This window comes from Thalassophryne amazonica, chromosome 9 (assembly GCF_902500255.1).
Source record: "Thalassophryne amazonica chromosome 9, fThaAma1.1, whole genome shotgun sequence".
NCBI lineage: Eukaryota > Metazoa > Chordata > Actinopteri > Batrachoidiformes > Batrachoididae > Thalassophryne > Thalassophryne amazonica.
Genome location: NC_047111.1, coordinates 27,245,679 through 27,273,493, shown reverse-complemented (window position 1 = coordinate 27,273,493; position 27,815 = coordinate 27,245,679). Strand labels below are relative to the sequence as shown.

Sequence of the window (27,815 nt, the reverse complement as noted above, 5' to 3'; positions counted from 1 at the left end):
ACTGTATAAAAGACTCCTGTCCACAGCCTCAAACAGTCAGAGTCCAAAACTCAACCATGGCCAAGACCAAAGAGCTGTCGAAGGACACCAGGAAGACAATTGTGGATGTGCACGAGGCTGGGAAGAGTGAATCTACAATAGTCAAGCAGGTTGGTGTGAATAAATCAACTGTGGGAGCAATTGTAAGAAAATGGAAGACATACAAGACCATTGATAATCTCCCTCGATCTGGGGCTCCACGCAAGATCTCATCCAGTGGCGTCAAATCATGAGTACTCACTCACTCAACACTCATCTTCAACCGCTTTTCTGGGTTTGGATCGCAGGGGCAACAGCTCCAGCATGGGACCCCAGACTTCCCCTTCCCATGCCACATTGACCACCACTGACTGGGGGATCCCAAGGCGTTCCCAGGCCAGTGTGGAGATATAATCTCTCCACCTAGTCCTGGGTCTTCCCCGGTGTCTCCTCCCAGATGGATGTGCCTGGAACACCTCCCTTAGGAGGTGCCCAGGAGGCATCCTTACCAGATGCCAGAACCACCTCAGCTGGCTCCATTCAATGAGAAGGAGCAGCGACTCTACTCCGAGCCTCCCACAGAAGACCGAACTTCTCACCCTATCTCTAAGGGAGACACCAGCCACCCTCCTGAGGAAGACCATTTCGGTCGCTTGTACCCGTGATCTAGTTCTTTCGTTCATGACCCAACACTCATGACCATAGGTGAGAACAGGAATGAAGATTGACCAGTAGATTGAGAGCTTCGCCTTTTGGGTCAGCTCCCTTTTCGTCACAACAGTACAGTAGAGCGAATGCAATACTGCCCCTGCTGCACCGATTCTCCAGCCAATCTCACGCTTCATCGTCCCCTCACTCGTGAACAATACCCTGAGGTACTTGAACTCCTTCACTTGGGGCAAGGCCGTATTCCCTACCCAGAGTAGGCAATCCATCGGTTTCCTGCTGAGAACCATGGCCTCAGATTTAGAGGTGCTGATCTAATTTTAATTTTACCACACACACGCTCTCTCTCACACATACACACATTCTCTCTCTCTCTTCATACAATCACTCAATCCAGCACTCACCTCAGACCCCCCCCACTCATTCATTCACACACAATCTCTCTCTGTCTTTTTTTGGAAGGTGGTGTGAACATTGTCATATGTACATAATGTTCTTTTGTCTCATGAGGAATTATTCCACATTTTGAAAGTCTAAATTTGGAGATATTTTCTATTCTGTTAAGGTCAGTGTCACTGTGAAACCCATGATCTGTTTGGCTGAAGATAAAGGTACTGCAGTACAGTTTGGTTTACTATGTGTGTAATTGGTGTCAAATGGTGAAATGTTGATTTTGAGAAGGACATGAAATGATTATTGTGGAATTGTCGTAATTTTCCGACTGTTCATTTGAATGCCTGTACTGGACTCGGCAGAAAAATCTACTGGCACACCAGCCCCACCACGGTTTTTTTTCACCAGCCGCCACTGCCATCCAGCCTTGTTGATTTTGCATCAAGATGGCGTAAGCATCAACACTGGCAACCTGACGTGCATGAATGCATTAAAACAGTGACATTAATGCTTAAGATTAAATGCTGACATGACACCACTTTTTTTTACTTTACACATCCATATACATATCTGCATAATGTTTCAACTTTTTATATGCAAGATAAACAGAGATTAACAAGATTCTGCTGAGAGATGACAGTGAAACTGTTCTCAGTTTTGCAAAAGTATCACGCTGGTGTGCAAGAACAGGGTTCCCAAAGTGTGGGCTGCTAATGTACTGCAGGCGGACCATGAGGTCATTAAAAATACATTTAAAAAAGTATTAAATTTTAATGTTTTTAATAAAGTTGAGAGTTACCCAAAACATTTATTTTGAATTAATTATTTAAAAAAATTATTAAAATGTATCTTAAATTATATATTTTAACATGTAATCAGAGATAATAAATGGGATTGAAGTGATGCATTTTTCTTCTCTATGTGTCTCACCTAAATTAACATATTTCAAAGTGGATCCTCACATTCTTAAATTTGTGAATAGCTGTTTGAGAAGATTTTTGTTATGCCTTAAACACAGAGTGCTCCAGCAACCAACACCATTCATACTGCAGGCAAAAATGACCTGAATGTTTTGTTGTTGTTGTTGTTGTTGTTGTTTTGTGGTTTTTGTGTGTTTGTTTTCTTACCAGCTATAATTTGTATTGATCATGTTTCTCAGTAAGCTCTATCTGATAAGTTGTCACATGGATGACTTTTCACATCTGAATCAGATCAAGGACAAGGTATAAAAGTGAGTCAAACAGGCACATTCATGCTATGCAGAAGAGAACAGATCGGATGATTTTCTAAATCGGTTACATGACCAGTGATCAGATTCAACCAGATCTGACAGCATGTATGAAAGAAAAGCCTGATTGTTCACATTACACCAAAATGTCTGATCTGTACATGCAAACTAGAAATATATAGAACAGAAATAAAGTGATTCAGGTCATTTCAAGCATTTATGTGAACACAGCCAAGAAGACAGACTTTGTTTGCAAACAGGCTAAATTGCAGTGTTTATGTGGACTGAGCTCATCCAGCTGGTTCTGAATGCATATCATGTGGTCAATTCTTGGATCTGTGAGCGACTGTGTTTCGGATTCTGTACATCATTCCGGCACAGGAGGCAAGCATTTTAAATTCAAAAGTTAACAGTGAAAGCCAGAGGTGTGATCAGAATATGACTCCTGATTATGAATCCACAAAAGGATTTTGTGAAGTACAAAGGCTGTTAAATTTTCCACAGCCTGTCAGTGTGTGTGTGTATGTGTGGACGTGCTTACTGACAGTGAAATAGTATTCAGCTGCCTCCTTTTTCCATCTCCGATCAATGTTCGACATGGAGGTCCAGTGGATCTGAGCCCACTGAGACAGGAGGAGGCAGTCAGCTGTGAATTCTTTGCCAGAAATCCCTTGCATTTGGAGCACTTGTGTGATCTGATGACAGCATGAGGTGAACTCACAGTGGAGGGGGAGCTGCATTTCCAAAGCTGGCTGCAGCTACTTGCATGCGTTTGTAATGAGAAAACACATCCTGCAATGCTCTGCACAATGTGAGCCTGCACTATGTGCTGAAGGTAAATAATTGAAAGGCTTTGCGCAATTGCGCGCTGAGCTTTGTTTGAAATCAGTGGAGCCGTTTCCACGAACGAAGGTAAACCAGCAGCGTCTAAAGAGCACCACAACTTCTGTCCAGCCTGCACAGCTTTAACTATTACCTCCCCGCAACAGCATCAAAGGCATCTTTCGACTGAATCAGCTCCCATTGACGTTAATGCAGAAAATGTGGCACAAGGGCCACTTACATAACAATGTGAACGCGTTCCAACGCGGACTGCACGTGTGCGTGCAGTGAGGGGGGGTGCACGCGCTACGCATGCATGCACGCATGCTTCATGCATCACTGCGCAAAGATAAAAACGTGCACGGTCTCTTTGAGCACTTTACACAGCACACTCGCACAAACGCCGACTTTCTGCTGACGGCGCGCAACACGCACCAAAACCCACTCCAGCCAACACTTGCACGCGTGTGCGTGTTCCGCATCGCGTCACAACGCAACCACAGCTTTATGTTGCCCATCTAATTCACTTCACTACACCCCAGCGCAGTTTTTCATGCGCGCTGAGAAAACAGTCCCAACACCACGAGACCAAATCACCATTGAAAACCCTGCTGATTTATTGTTCTCTCGCCCACCACCAAACATGCACAAATGCTATGAAGCACTTTAAGAGGAATGCAATGCCAGTAAAATGTGCTTACAATTCGGCTTACATTATAAACCCCGAGAGGCACTTATTTTATGCACACTGTCGCTTTACGACGAGTTTCCACTTCGTTCTCATCATCTCCAAAGAAATCCAGCCGGCGGGCAGCGACCGCAGACTAAAAAAAAAAAAATGACATTATGAGCAAATTAGAGGCTTTTTCCTTCAGCTACTGCTTGGCCGAATTAACCAAAATGAACTACATTTTCTTTCCAAGTAGTTAACGACCATACAGGGTTGTATGATTTGTGCCCCAGCAGCGTCACATTTAATTGGCCGAGTTTTGAACGGATTCGCTGCAGCGGTTCTCACTCCGCTGTTGCAAAAGTAAACGAGGCTGAATTCAGACCAAACAAGCGCTCGTTTGTCAGCTGTACTCTCTCCTGCAGGGCAAACCACAGACGGCACTCATGTTCACACCGTGCACATGCCAAACGTACACGATTCCAGTCTTTTATGCTCTTATTTCAACTTTACGGACAGCATCAATATTTTTTACCCCCGACTCACACATCATCCATCCAACGCCGCGACCAGCAAATGCACCAAACACGGCGACACAATCGGACTCCTCCGTTCCATGCAGCGTGGAAATCTGGCAGGAAAGTGACAAACTGAAGTCCTACCTTTGTGAAGAACCGCTGGAAAGACGAAATAAAAGAGAATAGTGACGAGAGAGCCGCTGCCATCGTGCGCCATGTTGGACACCTGCTTCAGTATGGCAGAGAGGCTGCTTCACCTCCAGCGCGTTCACACGCACGCAGCCCACTGCGTCCACAGCCACAGCATCACCGGCGCGCAAACTTCGCCAAACACTTCAATGCGCATTCACTGCGCCACGAGGGGGCACTTTACTCAACACTCTTAATGGCATTTGCAGCAATTATTCCAATTTGGCAATTTTAAAAATTGCTCTGATTGCCCTACAGGGGGCGTAGCAGCATCAGTTTCCTTATTGACCACCAATAGTGAGAAGGGGCTCTTTGCACACCAACATCAGTGAAGCTGCAACACTCTTAAAAGAGTCACATTGCACAACTTTGATTTTAAAATACCTGGTTAATGTATGTGCTTAATGCAGACTTTGTACCCAAAAACATATACACACACTGAGCAGAGCAGGGAGCTCAATGGGACTGGACGTGGGATACCTATATGGTTGAGTTCTTAGGCACTTCATCTGCAAGATCCTAGTCCACCCAATTGTAAATGGGAACCAGTCATTGGCTAGAGTAGGAACTTGTGATGGACTGACATCCAATCCAGGGGGAGTCCTACAGAATCTAAGGATAGGCACCGGCACCATTGGGCACAGGGGCAAAGAGTTGTATGTAAAACTTTGGGCACCCCTGATGATTTCCATGATTTTCATTTATAAATCACTGGTTATTTGGATCAGCAATTTCAGTTAAATATATCATATAGCAGACAAACAGTCATATTTGAGAAGTGAAATGAAGTTTATAGGATTTACAGAAAGTGTGCAATAATTCTTTAAACAAAATTAGGCAGGTGCATAAATTTGGGCACCGCAACAGAAAAATTGTTGGTTGAAGGTATTTTGGACCTTTCTTCTTACAAAACATCTCAGGTTTGTTGTTACTGAGCATGGACAGCCCACTTAAAATCACACCACAGATTTTCAATAATATTCAGCTCTGGGGACTGAGATGGCCATTCCAGAACATTGTACTTGTTCCTCTGCATGAATGCCTTAGTAGAGTTTGAGCAGTGTTTAAGGTCGTTATCTTGTTAAAATCCAGCCCCGGCGCAACTTCAGCTTTGTCAGTGATTTATGAACTTTGTTCTCAAGAATTTGATGATATTGACTGGAATCCATGTGACCCTCAACTTTAACAAGATTCCCAGTACCTGCACTGGCCACACAGCCACACAGCATGATGGAACCACCTTCAAATTTACTGTAGGTAGCAAGTGTTTTTCTTGGAATGCTGTGTTCTGTTTCAGCCATGCATACTGCCCCTTGTTATGTCCAAATAACTCAATTTTTGTTTCATCAGTCCAAAGCACCTTGTTCCAAATGAAGCTGGCTTGTCTAAATGTGCTTAGCATACTTCAAGCGCCTCTGTTTGTGGAGTGTACGAAGAAAAGGCTTCCTCTGCATTACAGCATCATACAGCATCTCTTTGTGCAAGTGTGCTGTATAGGTTAACAATGCACAGAGACACTATCTGCAGCAAGATCATGTTGTAGTCTTTGGAGTAAGTCTGTAGGTTGATTATGACTGTTCTCACCATCCTTCGCTTCAGCTTAGCTGAGATTTTTCTTGGTCTGCACTTCAGGCCTTAACTACTACTGTGCCTGCGGTCTTTCATTTCCTCACTATGTTCCTCACAGTGGAAACTGACAGCTGAAATCTCTGAGATAGATTTTGTATCCTTCCCCTAAAACCAAGATATTGGACAATCTTTGTTTTCAGGTCATTTGGAGTTGTTTAGAGGGTCCCATGTTGCCACCCATTCAAAGAGATGCAAAGAGGGGAAACATTTGCAAATGACCACCTTAAATACCCTTTCTCATGATTGGATTCACCTGTGTAAGGAGGCCAAGGGTCAATGAGCTTAATAAACCATTCTGTGTTTCCAATATTAGTGCTAAATGTATTCAAATCAATAAAATGACAAGGGTGAGCAATTTATGCACCTGCCTAATTTTGTTAAATAATTATTGCACACTTTTCTGTGAATACTAGAAACTTCATTTAATTTCTCAAATATCAGTGTGTTCGTCTGCTATGTGATATTTTAACTGAAATTTCTGATCCAGACAACCAATGATTTATAATGGAAAATCATGGAAATTATCAGGGGTGCCTAAACTTTTGCATACAACTGTATATAGAACTGAGGTAACTCATCCATTGGTGAAAAAAAAAGATGCACATTCAACTCAGCTACATGGGGTGTAAGCCTAAATGACAGCTCCAATCCCCAATAACTGAGGACTATAGGAGGAGGAAGGGGCGTTCACTGTTAATTTGTTCAAATCTCAGCTACATTGGGTGCAGTAGCCATTGAATTTGGGGTGACAATACCAAGCCTGGATGAATGCATTGCCAGGAAGGGCACAAATTTTGTGTAAATTTGCTCAGTCGAACCACACTGATCACAAATCGAATTTCCATACCAATCAGTTAAGACCTGGCAGGCCAGGACAATCATGACGCTACCAGTGCCGTTGTCCAGCAGGGTGCTGACAGAAAATTGAGCCGCTGTTGCACAACTAATAATAAGAGGCAGAGAACGTTTGAAGAGGAGGAAAATATAATCCATCCAGCATGTCCCTGGGTCTTCCCCTGGGCCTCCTCCCAGCTGGACATGCCTGAAGACCTCTCTAGGGAGACGACCAGGGAGCATCCCAGCCAAGTCTCACGTTTTTCGTGACTGTTTTTTTTAACTCACTATTACTAACCTTACTCCTACCCCCCAATCCTAACCCTAACCACAACCTAACCCTACTCCTTCCCCTAATCCTAACCATAACCACTCTGACAACCCCCCCCCCCCCCGCCCGCTGCACTTTTAATTACGTGCACCCCCACGCAATGAATTAGAATAAATTTGTGCTCCCATAATGAAAATTTTGCACTTTTCATGACAATATGACGTGTGCTGCTGAATCACGACATGCAGTGAGACTGGGTTGGGCATCCTTACCTGGTGCCCGAACCACCTCAGATGGCGCCTTTCAATATGAAAGAAGTAGCAACTCTACTTCGAGTTCCTAACTTGGATTGGGGTCACCCCGCCTGGATTAGGGATACTGAGACCTCCACCTGATGCCAGGCCTGGGCGGAGCTCACAGGTGAGTGCCTGGTGGCCAGGTCTACAGTCGTGGGACTCGTTTGGGCTCAGCCAGAAGAAACAACGTGGTGCATCACCATATGGGCTCACCACCCTCAGGGGGGTCTGTACAGGGTCTGGTGCACTGTTTTTCTGGCAGTGGACAGGGGTAAATGCTCACACGGACTGACACTCAGTTAATAGAATTTGGGTGGACAAACCTCAAATTGCATTTTCATGAAGGAAAAGACCAACATGGAAAAATACGGACGATTTTGCACATTTGAAAGATGCAATCCTCAATGTGCACTGTTAGTAAATCAGCAGAGGTCATGAGGAAGTAATGGCAGATATGGCATTAAGAAAAGGTATATAGAAGGGCAGCTGGTGGTAGAGTTTGCAAAAATGATGAAAATGGCTTTTGTGAATATATATTTTAAGAAGGGGGGGGAGCATAGGGTGATGACATATAAGAGTGGAGGAAGGTGAAGGAGATGCCAACCAAAAAGAAACTGGAGACTGTATGTTGGTGACAGGGGAGGGTGTAGCTAGACAGCATCAGATGGTGGTTTGTAGGATGATGCTGGAGGTGAAGAAAGAGGAGACTGAGAGCTGTGGTGAGGGAGAGAATTAGGAAGGTACTGGGTGCAGAGGTGTCAAATCCAGCTTCAGAAAGTAAAAGTCCAGCCACGTTTTTCCATCTTCCCAATAACCAGGTGATTATAATTAGTTCAGCTATTCAGGCAGGTGGATTAGCTAATTATTGAGATCACCTGTTTTAGTTGCACAGGTAGAAACAACATATGGGAGGGTTTTTACTTTCTGAAGCCGGATTGACACCTCTGACTGGGTGTGACATCTGGACATCGAGAAGGAAGACAATGACACTTGGTGGTGGAAAGAACATGTGCAAAGAAGTATAAGGAGGAAGAGACTGGCACAAAAGAACTGGAATAGCTGGAGAGATGATAAAAGTAGACAGGATTAACAAGAAGATTCAGCGTGGAGTGAAAAGTGTCAAAGGCTAAGGAAAAGGCATATGGCAAGCTGGACATGAAGTTGAATACTTATGAAAGAGGAAAGGACTTGTACCAGACAAAGGGTCCAAGCTAGAAAAATGTGCAGCAGGTTGACAAATGAGGCAAATGGTAATGTGCTAACAAGGGAGAAAAGTGCATTGAGAAGATAGAGAGAGTATTTTGAGGAGCTGATGAATGAAAAAAAATGAGAGAGAGAGAGAGAGAGAGAGAGAGAGAGAGAGAGGGCTGGATGATATAGACAGCAAATCAGGAAGTGCAGTGGGTTAGTGAGAATGAAGTGAGGGCAGCTATGAAGAGAATGAAAACTGAAAAGGCAGTTGGTCCAGATTACATACCAATGGAGGAATGGAAATGTTCACAACTGATGGCAGCTGAGGTTTTTTTTTTTTTTTTTTAAATGGACCAGATGTTGGACCTGCAAATGTTAGTGTAATATCTCTGGGGTGACCAAACCTAAAGTCGGTGAGATCTAGCCACTTCCAGGTATTTGCAGGTCAAACAGCAGTGCTGCTGCATCCTGCTGTTGATATTTTCCAAGCTCCTTTGACAGCAATGGAAGATGATGAACCACCACCAATCTGGACCTGAGCACCACTGTGCAGCCGACTAGGTAAGAGTACAGAAAAATTCCTACTTAAGTTAAGTACCATTATTTCCTTTAAGCAGCAGTTGTCACAGGGGTCACTCGGACCCTGTGGTTAATACCAAAATGTCAAAAAACAAAAGGTTTACTTTACGTGTTCCTGCCTGAACAAGCCCACTGTGTCAACACAAACTGCAATTTATGTTAAAAGATGTCATCATGACCAAAAACAGTTCACTGGTCTTCATTTATAGCTATCACAATACAAAATGTCCAAGATTAATGGCCAGTAGTATTTTTTTAATCACCGATGGAAATTTTGCAGATACAGTCAGTGACTAACTCAATGAGTCAGAGATTCAATGACTGACTCCATTATGCTGATGTGTGCTCTGCTAATCACAGGGAACAAGTGTGAGTAAAGAAAAAGTAAATGAACCAAACAAGAGGCAGCAACTGCCAGGGGCCACCCCCCATATTATTTTCTCAGTGTTATAATTGTAGTAGGAACCTCTCTGGGCCCCTAGAATTCTTCTCCTTTTTCGCCCTTTTCAGCACAACACAATTAAAATGAAGTCATCACATCAGAGTGATAGGCCTACTTTATTTTATATGGGCCATATTTACCAATATGGCCCAAAATCATGCTTCACTGATCATCTCCTTCTTTTGATTGCTTCAGTTCAGGGTTGACACCACAGAGATCCATCTCCATCTGTCCACTGCATCTTCCACTTTCACACAAACAACCTGTATATTCTCCCTCAGGACATCCACAAACCCGATGTTTGATCTTCTACTCCTGTCTGGTGGCTCCATCCTCAGCATCCTTGTCCCTATAATCAATCAATCAATCAATTTTTTTATATAGCGCCAAATCACAACAAACAGTTGCCCCAAGGCGCTTCACATTGCAAGGCAAGGCCACACAACAATTATGTAAAACCCCAACGGTCAAAACGACCCCCTGTGAGCAAGCACTTGGCTACAGTGGGAAGGAAAAACTCCCTTTTAACAGGAAGAAACCTCCAGCAGAACCAGGCTCAGGGAGGGGCAGTCTTCTGCTGGGACTGGTTGGGGCTGAGGGAGAGAACCAGGAAAAAGACATGCTGTGGAGGGGAGCAGAGATCGATCACTAATGATTAAATGCAGAGTGGTGCATACAGAGCAAAAAGAGAAAGAAACAGTGCATCATGGGAACCCCCCAGCAGTCTACGTCTATAGCAGCATAACTAAGGGATGGTTTAGGGTCACCTGATCCAGACCTAACTATAAGCTTTAGCAAAAAGGAAAGTTTTAAGCCTAATCTTAAAAGTAGAGAGGGTGTCTGTCTCCCTGATCTGAATTGGGAGCTGGTTCCACAGGAGAGGAGCCTGAAAGCTGAAGGCTCTGCCTCCCATTCTACTCTTACAAACCCTAGGAACTACAAGTAAGCCTGCAGTCTGAGAGCGAAGCGCTCTATTGGGGTGATATGGTACTACGAGGTCCCTAAGATAAGATGGGACCTGATTATTCAAAACCTTATAAGTAAGAGAAGAATTTTAAATTCTATTCTAGAATTAACAGGAAGCCAATGAAGAGAGGCCAATATGGGTGAGATATGCTCTCTCCTTCTAGTCCCCGTCAGTACTCTAGCTGCAGCATTTTGAATTAACTGAAGGCTTTAAGGGAACTTTTAGGACAACCTGATAATAATGAATTACAATAGTCCAGCCTAGAGGAAATAAATGCATGAATTAGTTTTTCAGCATCACTCTGAGACAAGACCTTTCTGATTTTAGAGATATTGCGTAAATGCAAAAAAGCAGTCCTACATATTTGTTTAATATGCGCTTTGAATGACATATCCTGATCAAAAATGACTCCAAGATTTCTCACAGTATTACTAGAGGTCAGGTAATGCCATCCAGAGTAAGGATCTGGTTAGACACCATGTTTCTAAGATTTGTGGGGCCAAGTACAATAACTTCAGTTTTATCTGAGTTTAAAAGCAGGAAATTAGAGGTCATCCATGTCTTTATGTCTGTAAGACAATCCTGCAGTTTAGCTAATTGGTGTGTGTCCTCTGGCTTCATGGATAGATAAAGCTGGGTATCATCTGCGTAACAATGAAAATTTAAGCAATACCGTCTAATAATACTGCCTGGGAAGCATGTATAAAGTGAATAAAATTGGTCCTAGCACAGAACCTTGTGGAACTCCATAATTAACTTTAGTCTGTGAAGAAGATTCCCCATTTACATGAACAAATTGTAATCTATTAGACAAATATGATTCAAACCACCGCAGCGCAGTGCCTTTAATACCTATGGCATGCTCTAATCTCTGTAATAAAATTTTATGGTCAACAGTATCAAAAGCAGCACTGAGGTCTAACAGAACAAGCACAGAGATGAGTCCACTGTCCGAGGCCATAAGAAGATCATTTGTAACCTTCACTAATGCTGTTTCTGTACTATGATGAATTCTAAAACCTGACTGAAACTCTTCAAATAGACCATTCCTCTGCAGATGATCAGTTAGCTGTTTTACAACTACCCTTTCAAGAATTTTGAGAGAAAAGGAAGGTTGGAGATTGGCCTATAATTAGCTAAGATAGCTGGGTCAAGTGATGGCTTTTTAAGTAATGGTTTAATTACTGCCACCTTAAAAGCCTGTGGTACATAGCCAACTAACAAAGATAGATTGATCATATTTAAGATCGAAGCATTAAATAATGGTAGGGTTTCCTTGTGCAGCCTGGTAGGAATGGGGTCTAATAAACATGTTGATGGTTTGGATGAAGTAACTAATGAAAATAACTCAGACAGAACAATCGGAGAGAAAGAGTCTAACCAAATACCGGCATCACTGAAAGCAGCCAAAGATAAGATACGTCTTTGGGATGGTTATGAGTAATTTTTTCTCTAATAGTTAAAATTTGTTAGCAAAGAAAGTCATGAAGTCATTACTAGTTAAAGTTAATGGAATACAGCTCAATAGAGCTCTGACTCTTTGTCAGCCTGGCTACAGTGCTGAAAAGAAACCTGGGGTTGTTCTTATTTTCTTCAGTTAGTGATGAGTAGAAGATGTCCTAGCTTTACGGAGGGCTTTTTTATAGAGCAACAGACTCTTTTTCCAGGCTAAGTGAAGATCTTCTAAATTAGTGAGACGCCATTTCCTCTCCAACTTACGGGTTATCTGCTTTAAGCTGTGAGTTTGTGAGTTATACCACGGAGTCAGACACTTCTGATTTAAAGCTCTCTTTTCAGAGGAGCTACAGCATCCAAAGTTGTCTTCAATGAGGATGTAAAACTATTGACGAGATACTCCTTACAGAGTTTAGGTAGCTACTCTGCACTGTGTTGGTATATGGCATTAGAGAACATAAAGAAGGAATCATATCCTTAAACCTAGTTACAGCGCTTTCTGAAAGACTTCTAGTGTAATGAAACTTATTCCCCCTGCTGGGTAGTCCATCAGAGTAATGTAAATGTTATTAAGAAATGATCAGACAGAAGGGGTTTTCAGGGAATACTGTTAAGTCTTCATTTTCCATACCATAAGTCAGAACAAGATCTAAGATATGATTAAAGTGGTGGGTGGACTCATTTACTTTTGAGCAAAGCCAATTGAGTCTAATAATAGATTATATGCAGTGTTGAGGCTGTCATTCTCAGCATCTGTGTGGATGTTAAAATCGCCCACTATAATTATCTTATCTGAGCTAAGCACTAAGTCAGACAAAAGGTCTGAAAATTCACAGAGAAACTCACAGTAACGACCAGGTGGACGATAGATAATAACAAATAAAACTGGTTTTTGGGACTTCCAATTTGGATGGACAAGACTAAGAGTCAAGCTTTCAAATGAATTAAAGCTCTGTCTGGATTTTTGATTAATAATAAGCTGGAATGGAAGATTGCTGCTAATCCTCCGCCTCGGCCCGTGCTACGAGCATTCTGGCAGTTAGTGTGACTCGGGGTGTTGACTCATTTAAACTAACATATTCATCCTGCTGTAACCAGGTTTCTGTAGGCAGAATAAATCAATATGTTGATCAATTATTATGTCATTTACCAACAGGGACTTAGAAAGAGAGACCTAATGTTTAATAGACCACATTTAACTGTTTTAGTCTGTGGTGCAGTTGAAGGTGCTATATTATTTTTTCTTTTTGAATTTTTATGCTTAAATAGATTTTTACTGGTTATTGGTGGTCTGGGAGCAGGCACCGTCTCTACGGGATGGGTAATGAGGGGATGGCAGGGGGAGAGAAGCTGCAGAGAGGTGTGTAAGACTACAACTCTGCTTCCTGGTCCCAACCCTGGATAGTCACGTTTGGAGGATTTAAGAAAATTGGCCAGATTTCTAGAATGAGAGCTGCTCCATCCAAAGTGGGATGGATGCCGTCTCTCCTAACAAGACCAGGTTTTCCCCAGAAGCTTTGCCAATTATCTATGAAGCCCACCTCATTTTTTGGACACCACTCAGACAGCCAGCAATTCAAGGAGAACATGCGGCTATTAACATGTCCTCCGGTCCGATTGGGGAGGGGCCCAGAGAAACTACAGAGTCCGACATTGTTTTTGCAAAGTTACACACCGATTCAATGTTAATTTTAGTGACCTCGATTGGCGTAACCGGTGTCATTACTCCACGTGAATTACAATCTTACCAAATTTACGCTTAGTCTTAGCCAGCAGTTTCAAATTTCCTTCAATGTCACCTGCTCTGGCCCCCGGAAGACATTGACTATGGTTGCTGGTGTCGCTAACTTCACATTTCTCAAAACAGAGTCGCCAATAACCAGAGTTTGATCCTCGCGGGTGTGTCGCGAGTGGGGAAAAACGGTTAGAAATGTGAACGGGTTGGTGGTGTACACGGGCTTCTGTTTAGGGCTACGCTTCCTCCTCACAGTCACTCAGTCGGCCTGCTTTCCCGGCTGCGTGGGATCTGCCAGAGGATCTGGCAGGGCTTCTTTAACTGCTAACAATTCCCGGTTGCCGACATCACAATCAGTTTCCGTGGGCGTTAAGCACTGCAAATAAACTGAACATGGGTGCATTGTTGTTGTCCTACACAGCTCTCGGGGACAATACTGCTTCTAACCCTAACTCAGAGGTGTCTATTTCAACAATAAATTGTCTCTCAGGGTCAGGTTGGGTGAGTATTGGTGCTGTGAGACGTGACGTTTCAGAGTGTGGATTGCAGTGTCAGCTCGTGGATCCAGTGGAATGTGACCTTGGGCAAAGTTAATGCGTGAGAGAGCTGCGATCTGACTGTAACCGCAGATTAGCTGTAGATAAATTAGCAAACTCAAGAAACTGTTGCACTTGTTTGTGAGTTTGATGGAACGGCCAGTCAGTAACAGCTGTAACCTTGGAGGAGACCGGATTATACGCTAGGAGATGCTATGAACCCATGGAAGTCATGGGGCTCAGGAGAGCAAGGAGCCACTCAGGAGACAGGGACCGATTTTGGACTGGTCTCCCAGTGTGGAGTTGCTGAACTGCCCCGGACGGCCAGTCCTTGGGGGTTGTGCTTGACTACCCAGGGTGCCCAAGAACTAAGGGTGATGTGGAAGGAACAACGAAAAAGTGGATTTGATCCCGATGATTACCAGAAAGAAAGAAGGAGATCGCAAGTACAAGCGGCCGAGATGAGTTTCCTCCGCAGGGTGGCTGGGCGCTCCCTTAGAGATAGGGTGAGGAGCTCGTCACTCGGAGAGCTCGGAGTCGAGCCGCTGCTCCTCCATGTCGAAAGGAGCCAGTTGAGGTGGCTCGGGCATCTTTTTCCGGATGCCCCCTGGACACCTCACTGGAGAGGTGTTCCGGGCATGTCCCATCAGGAGGAGGCCCCGGGGAAGACGCAGGACACGCTGGAGGGACACGTCTCTCAGCTGGCTTGGGAAGGCCTTGGGGCTCCCCGGAGCATCTGGGGAGGTGTGTGTTGATCGGGAGGTCTGGGCGGCTTTGCTTGAGGCTGCCCCCGCGACCCAACTCCGGATAAAGCGGAAGACAATGGATGGATGGATGGAAGATATTTATGTAAGGACAAAATAATTAGATGCGCTGAGGGTGCCTGCAGAATGTAGAGTTGGCCTGCCTCCTGGAGGTGAAAATGGAGTTGCAGTATCCCGAGCCAGTCTTGAAGGAACTGAAAGTAGAGGTTCAGGGACCAGGACCAGATGGATCGCATGACTCAGAGACCAGGAACTAAGGGAAATGAAGACACAGGTGATGATGAGTCAATGCACTCGTAAGCTGGAAGCCTTAAACAGTCACAGTTCACAGAAGGCTTAAAATAGGGTTGTTCACAGTTCAGGAATAATGTTCTCCTTTACGAAATAAGGTTTACTGTTCAGAAAGAGTTCACAGTTCATTAATGGTCTCCAGAGGTCAGAGGTCAAATCCTGCGTGTTGTGACGCAGTTCCAATTAAGCAGGACTTAGACAGCTGGGCTCTTCGCAGTTCAATGTCAGAGTTCATGCAGTTCTTAGGAAGAGTTCTTGGAACAGTTCTTTCATCTTAGCACAGTCAATGACAGGAACGAGTGAGAATGGGATTCCACTGAGACAAAAAGGAACTTCACTAGCGTGAAGCAGAGCCACGCTCTGAGCTGAGAGCCAGGAGTTCCAAGTGACTTGCTGTGCAGGGATCCAGGAGCCAGGAACCAGGGTAGCTTGGATTCACTTAGGAAAGCGTCTGGAACACCAAGAAGACAGTTTGCTCTGATATGGGAATTTAGAGTCGGCCGGTACCTTGAGTTTAGCTGCGGAAGCGCCTACATCTTAGTGCATGGGAGCGGCAGGAAGACATGGTCAAGGTCACAGTGAAGCAATCAGCTTGGTCCACATGGAACGGTCTGGATCATGGGTCAACGGATCATGAAGAGTCTGTCAAGAACCTGCCCCAAAGGTACACCAACCAAGATCCGGCCTACTGATCAGAAAGTCTGAGTTTATATAGTCTGTGGCTCATTAGCTGCTCATACACTCCAGGTGTGCAGATGAGCGGTAAGGAGCAGCCGATGTAGAACTCAACAGAGGGGCCAAAACAATCAAAACCAGGGATCGGGAACCATGACACAGTCTTCAAGAGCACTTGACTTTGGGGGTAAAGCATACTTGGTTCTGTGTTACGTTTGGAAGCCAGGAAGAAGGCTTAGTTGAACCCCAACAGCAGGTAGCCAGGACTCAGGATATAATGCAAAAACCAAAATTTAATTTAATTTAATTTGCTTATAATGCGCCAAATCACAGCAAAAGGCGCCTTACATAAACAAGTCAACATAAAATTGAATAAATAATTAAAAATGAATAAAAATTCAAATACATAAATAAACAGAAGTAAAAGAATAAAACAAATAAAAATAAAAACTATAAAACTAATAAAAACGCATATGTTCCTCTAACAGGTGCACCACTTTGGATATCAGTGCTCAGTCTTTTTAAGGCACTCCTCTGTGAGTTGGTACTAGTAAGCATTCCATTGTGATCTTCTCTCAGGTTCCTGGTCTGTTTCAAGGATTTTGATTCCATGTTATTTATAATTGGCCTCTTTGGCACCTGCTCTTGACTTTTTAGCCTATTACCCTAACTGCAATGTCTTTCCTGAGCATTAAAATATTTTGTCTGTCACCTATTTGGTTTTCCAGTTATGACCCAGGCCTGTTTGACTACCACACCCTGGAGCATATTCCAGCAGTCATAGGGTGTGGGCAGGGTCATGGTGGGCACAGTTCCACTAATCCCTAACCACTAATGATCAAATCTAATGTTTCATTTGCGGATTAGCTTTTCAGATATCTTGAAAACCATCAGCGGACCAATTAGCTTCCGATAAATTTAGGTCCAATAAGTTTAGACCACTAACATATTTTTGCAGGCACAGTGAATCAAGCTTACAGTTAAAACATTTGTGAAGCCTGAAATCAAAGATTTTAGTGCCTGCCTGTTGCATGCTTTGTAGCAGACAGACACCTATGAGAGGTACAGCTCTATCCTCTGCAGGCAGAGGATAGCTGACTACCCAAGAGAAGAATGAGGGAGAAAAAAAAAAATCTAATTTTCTTCACAACATACAGACTCACTGGCATATCCCCAAGTAATGCACAGGCAGATAGCTTTGACCTATGGTTAAAATTTTAAACAAACTAATTCCGGATAAGTTATTAAATTAACTTCATGTCTGTTGTTTTATAAAGTGAAAATATCATCTATATGTTTTAGTTTTAAAGTAATGCACTAATTTTGAAGGTTTAGCATCGGGACACACTGCCTCAGTGCATTATGAGCAAATTAGTTTCCTGACGACACGAGTGGTTCGTTGTCCGTATAACATACACAACTTACTGAAACATGTTTCTGGGTTTTCACAAAAAACTGTATTTGTAAATACGTAATTTTTTTCATTTGTAAAAAAAAGGCAATTCGAAACTGAAAATTCTCTTTGTTAGTGGATTCAGCACTTTTGCCATAGGCTGCAGTGTTCATGGCAGTATGAAATACTTAGTGCCACACATTCGCCTTATTGAGGTTTCAAATCCCGCAAAATCTCGCAAAACTTCGAAGAGGTTTGTGCTGTGAGATTGTCACGTTGAGACTGCATTGAAATGCTCATAATGCTGCACTTTAACTGCTGCACATGGAGAACAGCATTAACATCGTAACATAACTCTGTATATTGTGACTAAAATTCTTGTAAATATATTCTCTGGGTTTATAGATGTTATGGTGTTTGTTTATGTTATTTATGTGTCTCTTCTGTATCTGTGTTACTGCTGTGGGAACACTCCCTTCAAATATCACAATCTACAACACCAATTCCAATGAAGTTGGGACATTGAATAAATGTAATAAAAACAGATACATGATTTGCAAATCCTCTTCAACCTATATTCATTGAATACACCCAAAGACAATAGATTTAATGTTCAAACTGATAAACATTATTGTTTTGTGCAAATATTTTCATTTTGACATGGATGAGTGCAACACATTTCAAAACGTTGGGGCAGTGGTATGTTTACCACTGTGTTACATCCCTTTTCTTCTAACAACACTCAATAAGCATTGGAACTGAGGACACTCATCTGGGTATAAAAGGAGCATCCCCAAAAGTCTCAGCTGTTCACAAGCAAAGATGGACCGAGGATCACCACTTGTGAACAACTGCATGAATAAATAGAGCAATGTTTCTCAACATTCAGTTGCAAGGAATTTAGAGATTCCATCATCTACCGTCCATAATATACAGATCAGAGAATCTGGAAACTTTCTACATGTAAGTGCAAGGCCAAAAAACAACATTGATGCCCGTGACCTTCATTCCCTCAGGCAGCACTGCATTAAAAACCACATAAACTGTGTAAAGGATCTTACCGCGTGGGATCAGGAACCTTCAAAAGCTTGTCAGTTATCACAGTTCATTGCTACATCTACAGTGCATGGTAGTGTTTAAAACTCTACCATGTAAGTGAAGCCAACATCAACAACTCCAAAACGCTGCTGCCTTCTCTGGGCCTGAGCTTATTTGAAATGGACAGATGCAAAGTGGAAAAGTGTGCTGTGGTCTGATGAGTCACACTTCAAATTGTTTTTGGAAATCATGGACGTCGTGTCCTCCACAAAAGAGGAAAAAGACCATCCAGATTGTTACCATCCAAAGTTTCAAAAGCCAGCATCTGTGATGGTAGAGGGTGTGTTAGAGCCCATGGCATGGCAACTTACATATCTGTGATGGCACCATCAATGCCGAAAGGTACATCCAGGTTTTGGAGTAACACATGCTGCCATCCAAGCAACGTCTATTTCAGGACGTCCCTGCTTATTTCAGCAAGACAATGCCCCACATTCTGCATGTTACAACAGCATGGCTTCGTAGTAAAAGAGTGTGTTACTAGACTGGCCTGCCTGCAGTCCAGACCTGTTTCCCATTGAAAATGCGTGGCGCATTATGAAGTGCAAAATACGACAGCGGAGACCCCGGACTGTTGAACAACTGAAGTCGTACATACAGCAAGAATGGGAAAGATTCCACCTACAGACCTTCAACAATTAGTGTCCCATTCCCAAATGCTTATTGAGTGTTTGTTAGAAGAAAGGTGATGTACACAGTGGTAAACATACCCCTGTTTGAAAGTGTAGGAACACGGACCCAACAGGGGCGCAATGAACGGACAATGGAGAAGGTAATAACAAGATTTACTTCTGTGAAACAAGCACAATTAATATAACAAACCCAATTTGGGCGAATCCGCTGGTGTCGTGTTGCAGGCTCGAAGGTAGGAGACGTCCGTCTCCGTCGAACCGGAACCACCCAGATCTCCTCTGCCACCGAACCCTGGAAATCTGGAACCGCCAAGTCCCGCATTCCCAGGGCCACTGCCTCCGCTCGTCGGATCCGTACTGTGGCAGAGAGAGCAACACACACAGGCGTGGATGACCGCACCCAGTAACGGAGAGGGGAGAAGCCGCCTCCACCTCTTGTCAAAGAACAGCAGGAAGGTGAGTACTTATCCAAACAATGAAGCTATCTGTAGTCACCAGTCCTGAAATGTTTAACGGGTTAGCTGGTTATGCGATATATAAATGCAGAGAATACTACCTTAGTCTTAGGCGATATCCGGCACTGAGGTGGAGACCCGTCCTCCTGATATACCTCTGTGCTGAGTGAACAGCTGTGTCTGGTGATGGGTGACAGCTGTCACCCAGGCTACTCCCATGATGCGGCAGCGCCCTCTGGTGCCTGGAGCCCGCACTCCAGGCAGGCGCCCTCTGGTGGTGGTGGGCCAGCAGTACCTCCTCTTCAGCGGCCCACACAACAGGACCCCCCCCTCAACTACGTCGGCCTCCAGGGATGCCCACCAGAAGCGTTGCGGACGACTGCCACGGTCCTTCGCACCCCTGGGTGACAGAGAGCTTAGAACCGTGACAGAAGTCCAGGACTGCAGCCCTACCTCTGGTGGGACGTATAGTCCTGTTTTTTGGTCCGTTTCCGGGGTCCGGACACGTGGGTCAGGGCCTCCCGGACGGTCTTTCTCCACGTCCCAGGTGAGGCGGCCACGATAGCGGACTCCGGGATGATGGGATCCGGGGGATCCGACGGTTCCGTTTTGACCTCATCTTCGTGCAACCCGGGACAATGCATCCGATCTCTGATTCTTGGTCCCGGGACGGTAGGAATCCGAAGTCAAACGGCCAAAGAACAGTGACCAGCGGGCTTGCCTGGGTTCAGCCGCTTGCCGGTCCTGATATACTCCAGGTTCCGATGGTCATGAAAACCGTGAATGGCACGGCTGTTCCCTCCAACAGATGTCTCCACTCTTCGAGGGCCTCTTTCACAGCAAGGAGTTCCCGATTGCCGACGTCATAGTTCCGTTCAGCGGGGTCAACCTCGCGAGAAAATAGGCACACGGTGAAGGACCTATCGGTCTTCCCGCTCTGGGAGAGCACCGCTCCTATCCCTGAGTCCGAGGCATCCACTTCACCACTAACTGGCGCTAGATCGGTCTGCACCAGAACTGGTGCAGATGAGAAGGCCGTTTCAACTCCTTGAACGCGCCTCGCACCGATCCGACCAGTGAAGGGAACTTTTGGAGAGGTCATGGGCTGTCATGGGCTAACTACCTGACTATAGCCCTTGATGAACCTCCTGTAGAATTAGCAAAACCGAGGAACTGTTTGCAGCTTCCTACGGCTTGTAGGTTGGGGCCAATCTCTCACCGCCGCAACCTTGGCCGGATCCGGGGCGGAGTTAGAGGCGATTATAAACCCCAGGAAGGACAAAGAAGTGCGGTGGAACTCACACTTCTGCCCTTCACAAACTATATATATAATATATATATATCTATATCATATATATAATATATATATAACATACATATACACATATATAATATATATTATATATATATATATATATATATATATATATATATATATATACATACACATATACATATAAAACTCCCTAACATAGATATGGTTCATTCATGTTTCAGTCACTTATCTATGTCTGGGTCACTGTGGCAGAAGAGCATGCAGCTCATTCCCACTTCCCCTCCATGGCCAAGTTCTATAACTCTTCCCGGGGATCCCAAGGCCTTCCCAAGCCACCTGGGAAATGTAATCTCTCCAGCATGTTCTAGGTCTTCCCGGGGGCCTCCTCCTGCTTGGATGTGGCTTGAAGACCTCTCTTGGGAGAGACCATGGGGCATCCTCAGCAGGTGTCCAAACCACCTCAACTGGCTCCTTTTGAGGCGAGAAAGCATCGGCTCTACTCCGAGTCCCTCCCGAAGAATCAAGCTTCTCACCCTGTCCAGGAGCGCAAGTCCAGATACCCGACAGACAAATCTCATTTCTGCCACTTGTATCCACGATCTTATTGTTTCAGTCTTTACCCAAAGCTCATGACCATAGGTGAGGACAAAATATAAATCGGACTGGTAATTGAGAGCCTCACTTTCCGGCTCAGAACCTTCTTCACCACGACAGCTACCGCAATCCATCCATTGATCTCACACTCCCAACTTCCCCCCACTCATGAACAAGGACCCTAAGATACTTAAGCTCTACTAGGGGCAGTGTTGGATTGGATATTTGTAAGAAAGAAGAAATTTCTGTTCAAGAAGAAAAAAAAAACAATTGGATTAAGATAGTTTTAAACACTTTGGAGGTCATTGATTAGGAGGTCTTTTTCACGGCCTTCCCCTAAGGACATGTTTGGCGTAATAAAGTGCCTCTCAATCTTGTTTCACCACAACTGCAAATCAGGAAGATCTGATAACCGACAAACCTTAATGAAAAACTGCATATTGTGGAGCATTGTTGTGTCAGTGCAGAAAATATCAGCCACAGCAGAGATAAAGCAGTGTAGACAAGGGCAGGAAGTCAGTGTGGAAAATGTGATCCACTTCCATGGCACACATTTGAACCACCTAAACAGTCTCATCAGCAACAAATTCACGGAATGTAATACAAGCTGGAGTGTTGTGTAAAAAGTTGGGAGAATCGGGATCAGTCAGGCCCGCTGTGTGCTGATGGCTGATGCGTACCTGCATTGTACTCGGAGAGACATTCATTTCCCGCCAATGATTACAACACAACACCAGCTGCATTGTTTATATGGTTGAAAGCACAAATGATATGCATTGATTCTTTATTCATTCATTGTTGAACTCCCTATTGTGTCGATGAATACAGGAAAATTGGCCCAATTACGGCGCAAAATGTCATCCTGTGATTCCACCATGGAGCGAGAAGATTGAAGGCCTCAGACTGCGAGGAAGGGAGCAATCAAAAGTATCATCTCCTGGAAATTCAAATGCAGGGACGGACGACGGTTCTCTACCTCCCAGGGGAGAGCGTGCACACTGCAGTTCAACCGTGCACTTTTTACAATAACAGCTCTTCTGGCATCCTTGAAATAACGTGGATTATTTTTTTTAAAACGTGTCAATTTTTCAGAAAAAAAATTGTGATAATAAAGCTTGATTTTTAATGAGGTGTTAAATATTTGCTGATTCACAAATGAAGGGGATAATACGGAAAAATGTGGTATTTCAAAAGAACTGTTATTTAGGAGGGGGAAAAAAATGCAGGTTCCTTTTTTCTTTTTTCAAAGTAAGCAACAGTAGATTTAAGATGGTATTTACTTCATAAGGTACCAACATATTTTACATACATACACCACATTTAAAGCTGATACATCATTTAAAGCTGTACAGCCTTTCAAATTACACAAAACAGACAAAAATTAGTTTCTATTGAAATGCAAGCCTTATAGTGTTGGTTTATTTGTGTTGTATCTTGCAAAAATTACAGCTCGTTTTCATACATGTCAACACCTTTGAGGGTCCACCTGTATAACCAAGTGAGAAAATCCATAAAATCAACACAAAATCCTTACAAATTATGAGTTGCCACAATGACATTAACGTCAGGATCATTAGTATTTCCTCCACAGTTGAATTCCAGACAATTTTAGAGATCTAGTATTCATGCATCAAGCTGAATTTTATCGAACTGAAAGTGTCAAATCTAGTTATTTTTTACAGAAACAAGAACTGTCTGTCACTAATGGAAATACATTAATAAAATCATGAAAAATAAATTGAATAAAGTAAATAAATATGAAATTGGTCACTGGATCCTTAAACTTTGGACATAATAAACTCTTCATGGTGGATCCTTGATCTCTGGACATAAATAGGAATAAACAAAATCTGTAGTTTTTGTCAAAAGCATTTCCTTTCAGACATTATTGGCATGAATGTCTTTCCATACATCTGAGCTGAGCTCTTGCAGCTGACTGTGCTTCACGTCAGCATCAGTTTATTCATAAAGAATGCAGGACATCTCATTAGGGAAAGAAAAATTTTTTTAGTCAATTGTAGTTTTGTCTGTAATACAACGTTTTAAAGAGGTGTCATTTTATTTAAGCGGCAATTCGTTTTGAAGTTTCTTAATTCCGACCGGACTCTGTCTCATGCAGAGAGCAGCACAGGATTTGGAGCTATGTGAACGGAACAGAGGACGATTCTCGCTTCTTGACTACAAGACAAGATTCCCAGTTAGTGACTTTAATCCACACAAAAGTGACTCACGATATTTTAATGGCTTTGAGAGGGGTTAAGAAGTGGACTTGTCATTTCTGAAGAGCAGCAAATCAAAGAACCAACGAGCTAGTGGATCGAAGCATTGCTTCATTTTGGTTCACGCATCAAAGTGGAGTCACTCTGCAGAAACGGCTGGATTACAGAGTCCGTTGCAGACCAAACCCTGAATATCCGTAAGACTTTATTTGTACAGTCTGCATGACAATGAAACTCGGACAATCCGCATAATTTACGGACCATCCGTATAGGTTGACATGTATGCATTTTAATGAGGAGAACATATTTATCTGGGGGGAATTCTGTGGTGAGCATTGTTGTTCCCTTCTTTGCTGTCATACAGACAAACTGCAGGAGAAAGCATGTGCACATGCGGAGGTTTTGAGATTACTTGTGACCTGACCTACTTGCTTGATGCCCTTTGTCAGGGCGTGCATGGTCCAAGAGGAGGGTCACCCCCTTTGAATCTGCTTGAGGTTTCTTCCTCAAATCGTCAGAGGGAGTTATCATACCACTGTTGCCTGTGTGCTTGCTCTAGTGGTTGGTAAGGTTCGATGTAAAATGTCTTGCAAATCACTTCACAGGTGTTACCTGGTTTAAAAAACAGCATTTTTTTTTCCAAATTAGAAGTGTTTATTTCTCGCTAACTTTTACAAAATATGAGAAAGATTTACACAGAAATAAGCAGTTCAGAGCATTCTCCAACATGTTGGTTTATTGTGTTTGAGTAAACAGCAGATGATGTCATGCTTTTTTCTTTTTTTTGCATTCCTCACAGAATTCAGCCCCCAAGTGCTCTATGACATCGCTACCAAATGTAAGTCATGTGGTTTGAATTTTTCCCTGCAGGGTGAGAAATTCAAGTGATTTAGAATTTCTATATAATGGTTTCCAGACAACATTGAATTTTGATTAAAAATGGTAAATGGACGGCATTTATATAGTGCTTTTTCCATCTGCATCAGATGCTCTCAAAGCGCTTTACACATCAATACCTCACAGTCACCCCAATGTGAGGCTGCTGCAATACAAGGTGCCCACTACACCACGAGAGCAAAGAGGGGATTAAGGCCTTTGCCCAAATTTCTTGATGTTATGAAAACCTCACACCCCAAGGCTAACGGATGCTAGAGTCCATAGGATTAAGTATCATGGTTAGAGTGTTCACATCCCATTCCAGAGATTGCAAGTTCCCAGCCCAGTGTGGGACTAAGTGACACAAGTTTCATATAGACATCTCTTACACAATACGGTCGCCGCCCATCCCCGCTTCCTCTCCAAGCCTTCCTGGTTGCACTGTTCCAAAACCTTAATAAACCTGTGGAGTTTTCTCATTGACAAATGTAGAAATAAAACGTAGTTTAAAGTAGGGCTGGGCGATATACTTGAAATTCATATCACAATATAAATTGAATCGGAAATCGGGCCTGATCACGTGGTTTCAGACTTGAGATTAATGGGCCTTTCATGCGTCAGAAGCATCAGAGGCGTGAGACGCATTGCTTTTTAGAGGCGTCAGAAGCGTCACTTTAGCTCGGCTTTTGACGCGAGCTTCTGACGCACTGCCGCTTGTCAGCAGGCTGACGTGGTCAAAGTTCAAACCAATCTTTTTTTTTTTTTTTTAATTGAACAAAAGAAAACACCTAAGTTCAACCGGACAGAGGTGGTGGAGTTATGCGCGCAAAGTTTCTTTCGCAGACACTGCTGTTTGTGTGTTACATGCTCAGCCTGATGCCTGATGGAATGACAAGAGGATGATGGACAACTTTCCCACCGAAACTCTTGCTCAGTCATCCTTCTGTGCGCAGCAGGACCCGGTGCTGACCAAGTCCTCAGGATGACGATCTGTCATCTGATTAACAAGAAAAAAACAAATTGTCCTGATTGTCTGCAAATGGAGCAAGAGATGGTGTGTGCACAAGCGACCGTGCGCACCTCATATTTAGGAGCGCGTCTAAAGAGCTTCCAAACTTCATTCATGTTCACTGTGCTGCTGAACTTGTTGAACAGTGATAAAGCATCAGAGGGTACACTGAGGACTGTCAGGACGCAAATGTAAGTTGTTTTTTTTCCTTTTACTTTTCAAGTTGACTTTGAACTTTCGACGCTCTGAGCTGTGACACGAAGACTAGTGGCAGAAACCACTGATCTGTACAAAATGGTAAATGGACTGCATTTATAAAGCCGCTTTTCCATCTGCATCAGATGCTCAAAGCGCTTTACAATTATGCCTCACATTCACCCCGATGTCCAGGGTGCTGCCATACAAGGCGCTCACTACACACCGGGAGGAATAGGGGATTAAATACATTGCCCAAGGGCCCTTAATGATTTTCCAGTCAGGTGGGGATTTGAACCACAGATCAGTGCAGAAACCACGTGTCTGAAGAAAAATCCTTGGAAATGTTTTTTGTTGTTGTTGTTTGTTACCTCAAAATTTCTGATTACTGTTTAAAAAACATTTAGAACACTTGTAATTAAAATAGCTAAATCAATAAATGGTTCTTTAAAAACCTTTCCTTTATAAATTAAAACCACCTGTTATTTCAGATTAGATAATTTCTTGTTTAACATAAGGAACCTTTGACATTTATTTTTAGACAAATAAAATAACATGGAAATTTGTACATTTTTAAGTCTGGTAGATTATTACTTGATTGTTCAAGCTACCTCAAGGAGAAGTGCACTGTTTAGGTGATAAATGATAAAATAAGGTGATTAAAATGAAATTATTATATATTTAGCATTTGTTCATTGTTCATTCAGTTTTTTAAAGATCGGATCGGGACTCGGTATCAGCAGATACTCAAAATCAGATGACTCGGAATCGGATCAGGGCCAAAAAAAACCTGATCGGGACATCCCTAGTTGCTATACAGTCATTTTTTTTTTATTTTCTCTTTAAGTGAAAACATTGCAAAAATGGACTCATCAACAAAACCCATGATAGTCGGTGTAACATTACAAACAGGTTACACTCCTTCATGGTTATTTTTGTATGTTTAGACGTCTTATTTAAAAGGTAAGTCTTTCATTGTATGCTCAGAATGTTCAGATCACATCCAATCAAATCCTTGTTACTAGTTGATGCTGTTATTAAAATAACTAATTTTAAATTTCCTGTCTTATCAAACAACTGCAGTGTAAGGTTATATAATCCCTTACGTAAGGGTTGTTTGTTTGTCAGAAATGTACTGAAAGGGTTCTGAGGAATGCTTCATCTCAGCATAAAAAACTACATTAAAACAAAAAATAATGCAATAAAAATAATATGCAAGGGACTTGCTTCTATGACAACAACAAACAGCAAATGACAAGTTTATAATGTGGATGGAGATAAAGGCACTCACCCTCAGCAGGAACAAAGACTCTGCCCAATCAGCTACCATAGATGAACTTTTTTTTATCTTTGTGATAGTTTTCAGGGCTCAATGAAAAAACTGGCCCACACAACACTGGCGAATCAGCACCAGTGCACTATGCACTTAACTTGCTCCACATGGAAAATTAATTTTGAGGCCCATTTAGTCAGCAGGTTGCGCTGTATCTGCAGTCAGCACAGAGCACAGTGCATGTTTTAAAAGGGACATTAACACACTGCTTTGCATTTTAAAGACATTTTATTGCACATATTAACAACAACAACAACAATAATAATGCTATACAAATAAAAAATTACAACTAAAATGTTCAATCAATATTACTCTGGGTGTCCCAGTTTTACGTCTGCACTAATGCACTAATTAAGGAATCATTTTTAAGAGAATAAAATTGTTGAACTTTTTGATAAAATGAAGAAAACAAAGGATCACAAAGAAAGAAAGGAGCAAGTTCAAAATTACATTTTGTTGGCCTTGTGTATATTGGTCATCAATATCATGACTGGCATTACTTAGAGTTGTAATTTAATTTAACTCATTAGACTGTCAAGCTATTTGTATATTCATTATAAAGGAAA

The 27,815-nt window shown here is 42.9% G+C and overlaps 1 protein-coding gene across 6 annotated transcripts in view; it reads right to left on the bottom strand.

Moving 5' to 3' along the window:
* The window catches only part of cadm1a (cell adhesion molecule 1a), a 1,471,967-nt gene that overhangs the window by 1,431,586 nt on the left and 12,566 nt on the right, over nucleotides 1-27,815 (bottom strand). Inside the window, exon 1 of one of the 6 annotated variants that reach the window (XM_034177826.1) lies at nucleotides 4,460-4,604. The exons of the other annotated variants lie outside the window; for them this stretch is intronic. Coding sequence (XP_034033717.1) covers nucleotides 4,460-4,532 — 73 coding nt within the window. The 5' untranslated portion in view covers nucleotides 4,533-4,604. Of the gene's footprint in view, nucleotides 1-4,459; nucleotides 4,605-27,815 lie in introns of those variants that run through there. 6 annotated transcript variants of the gene reach the window in all.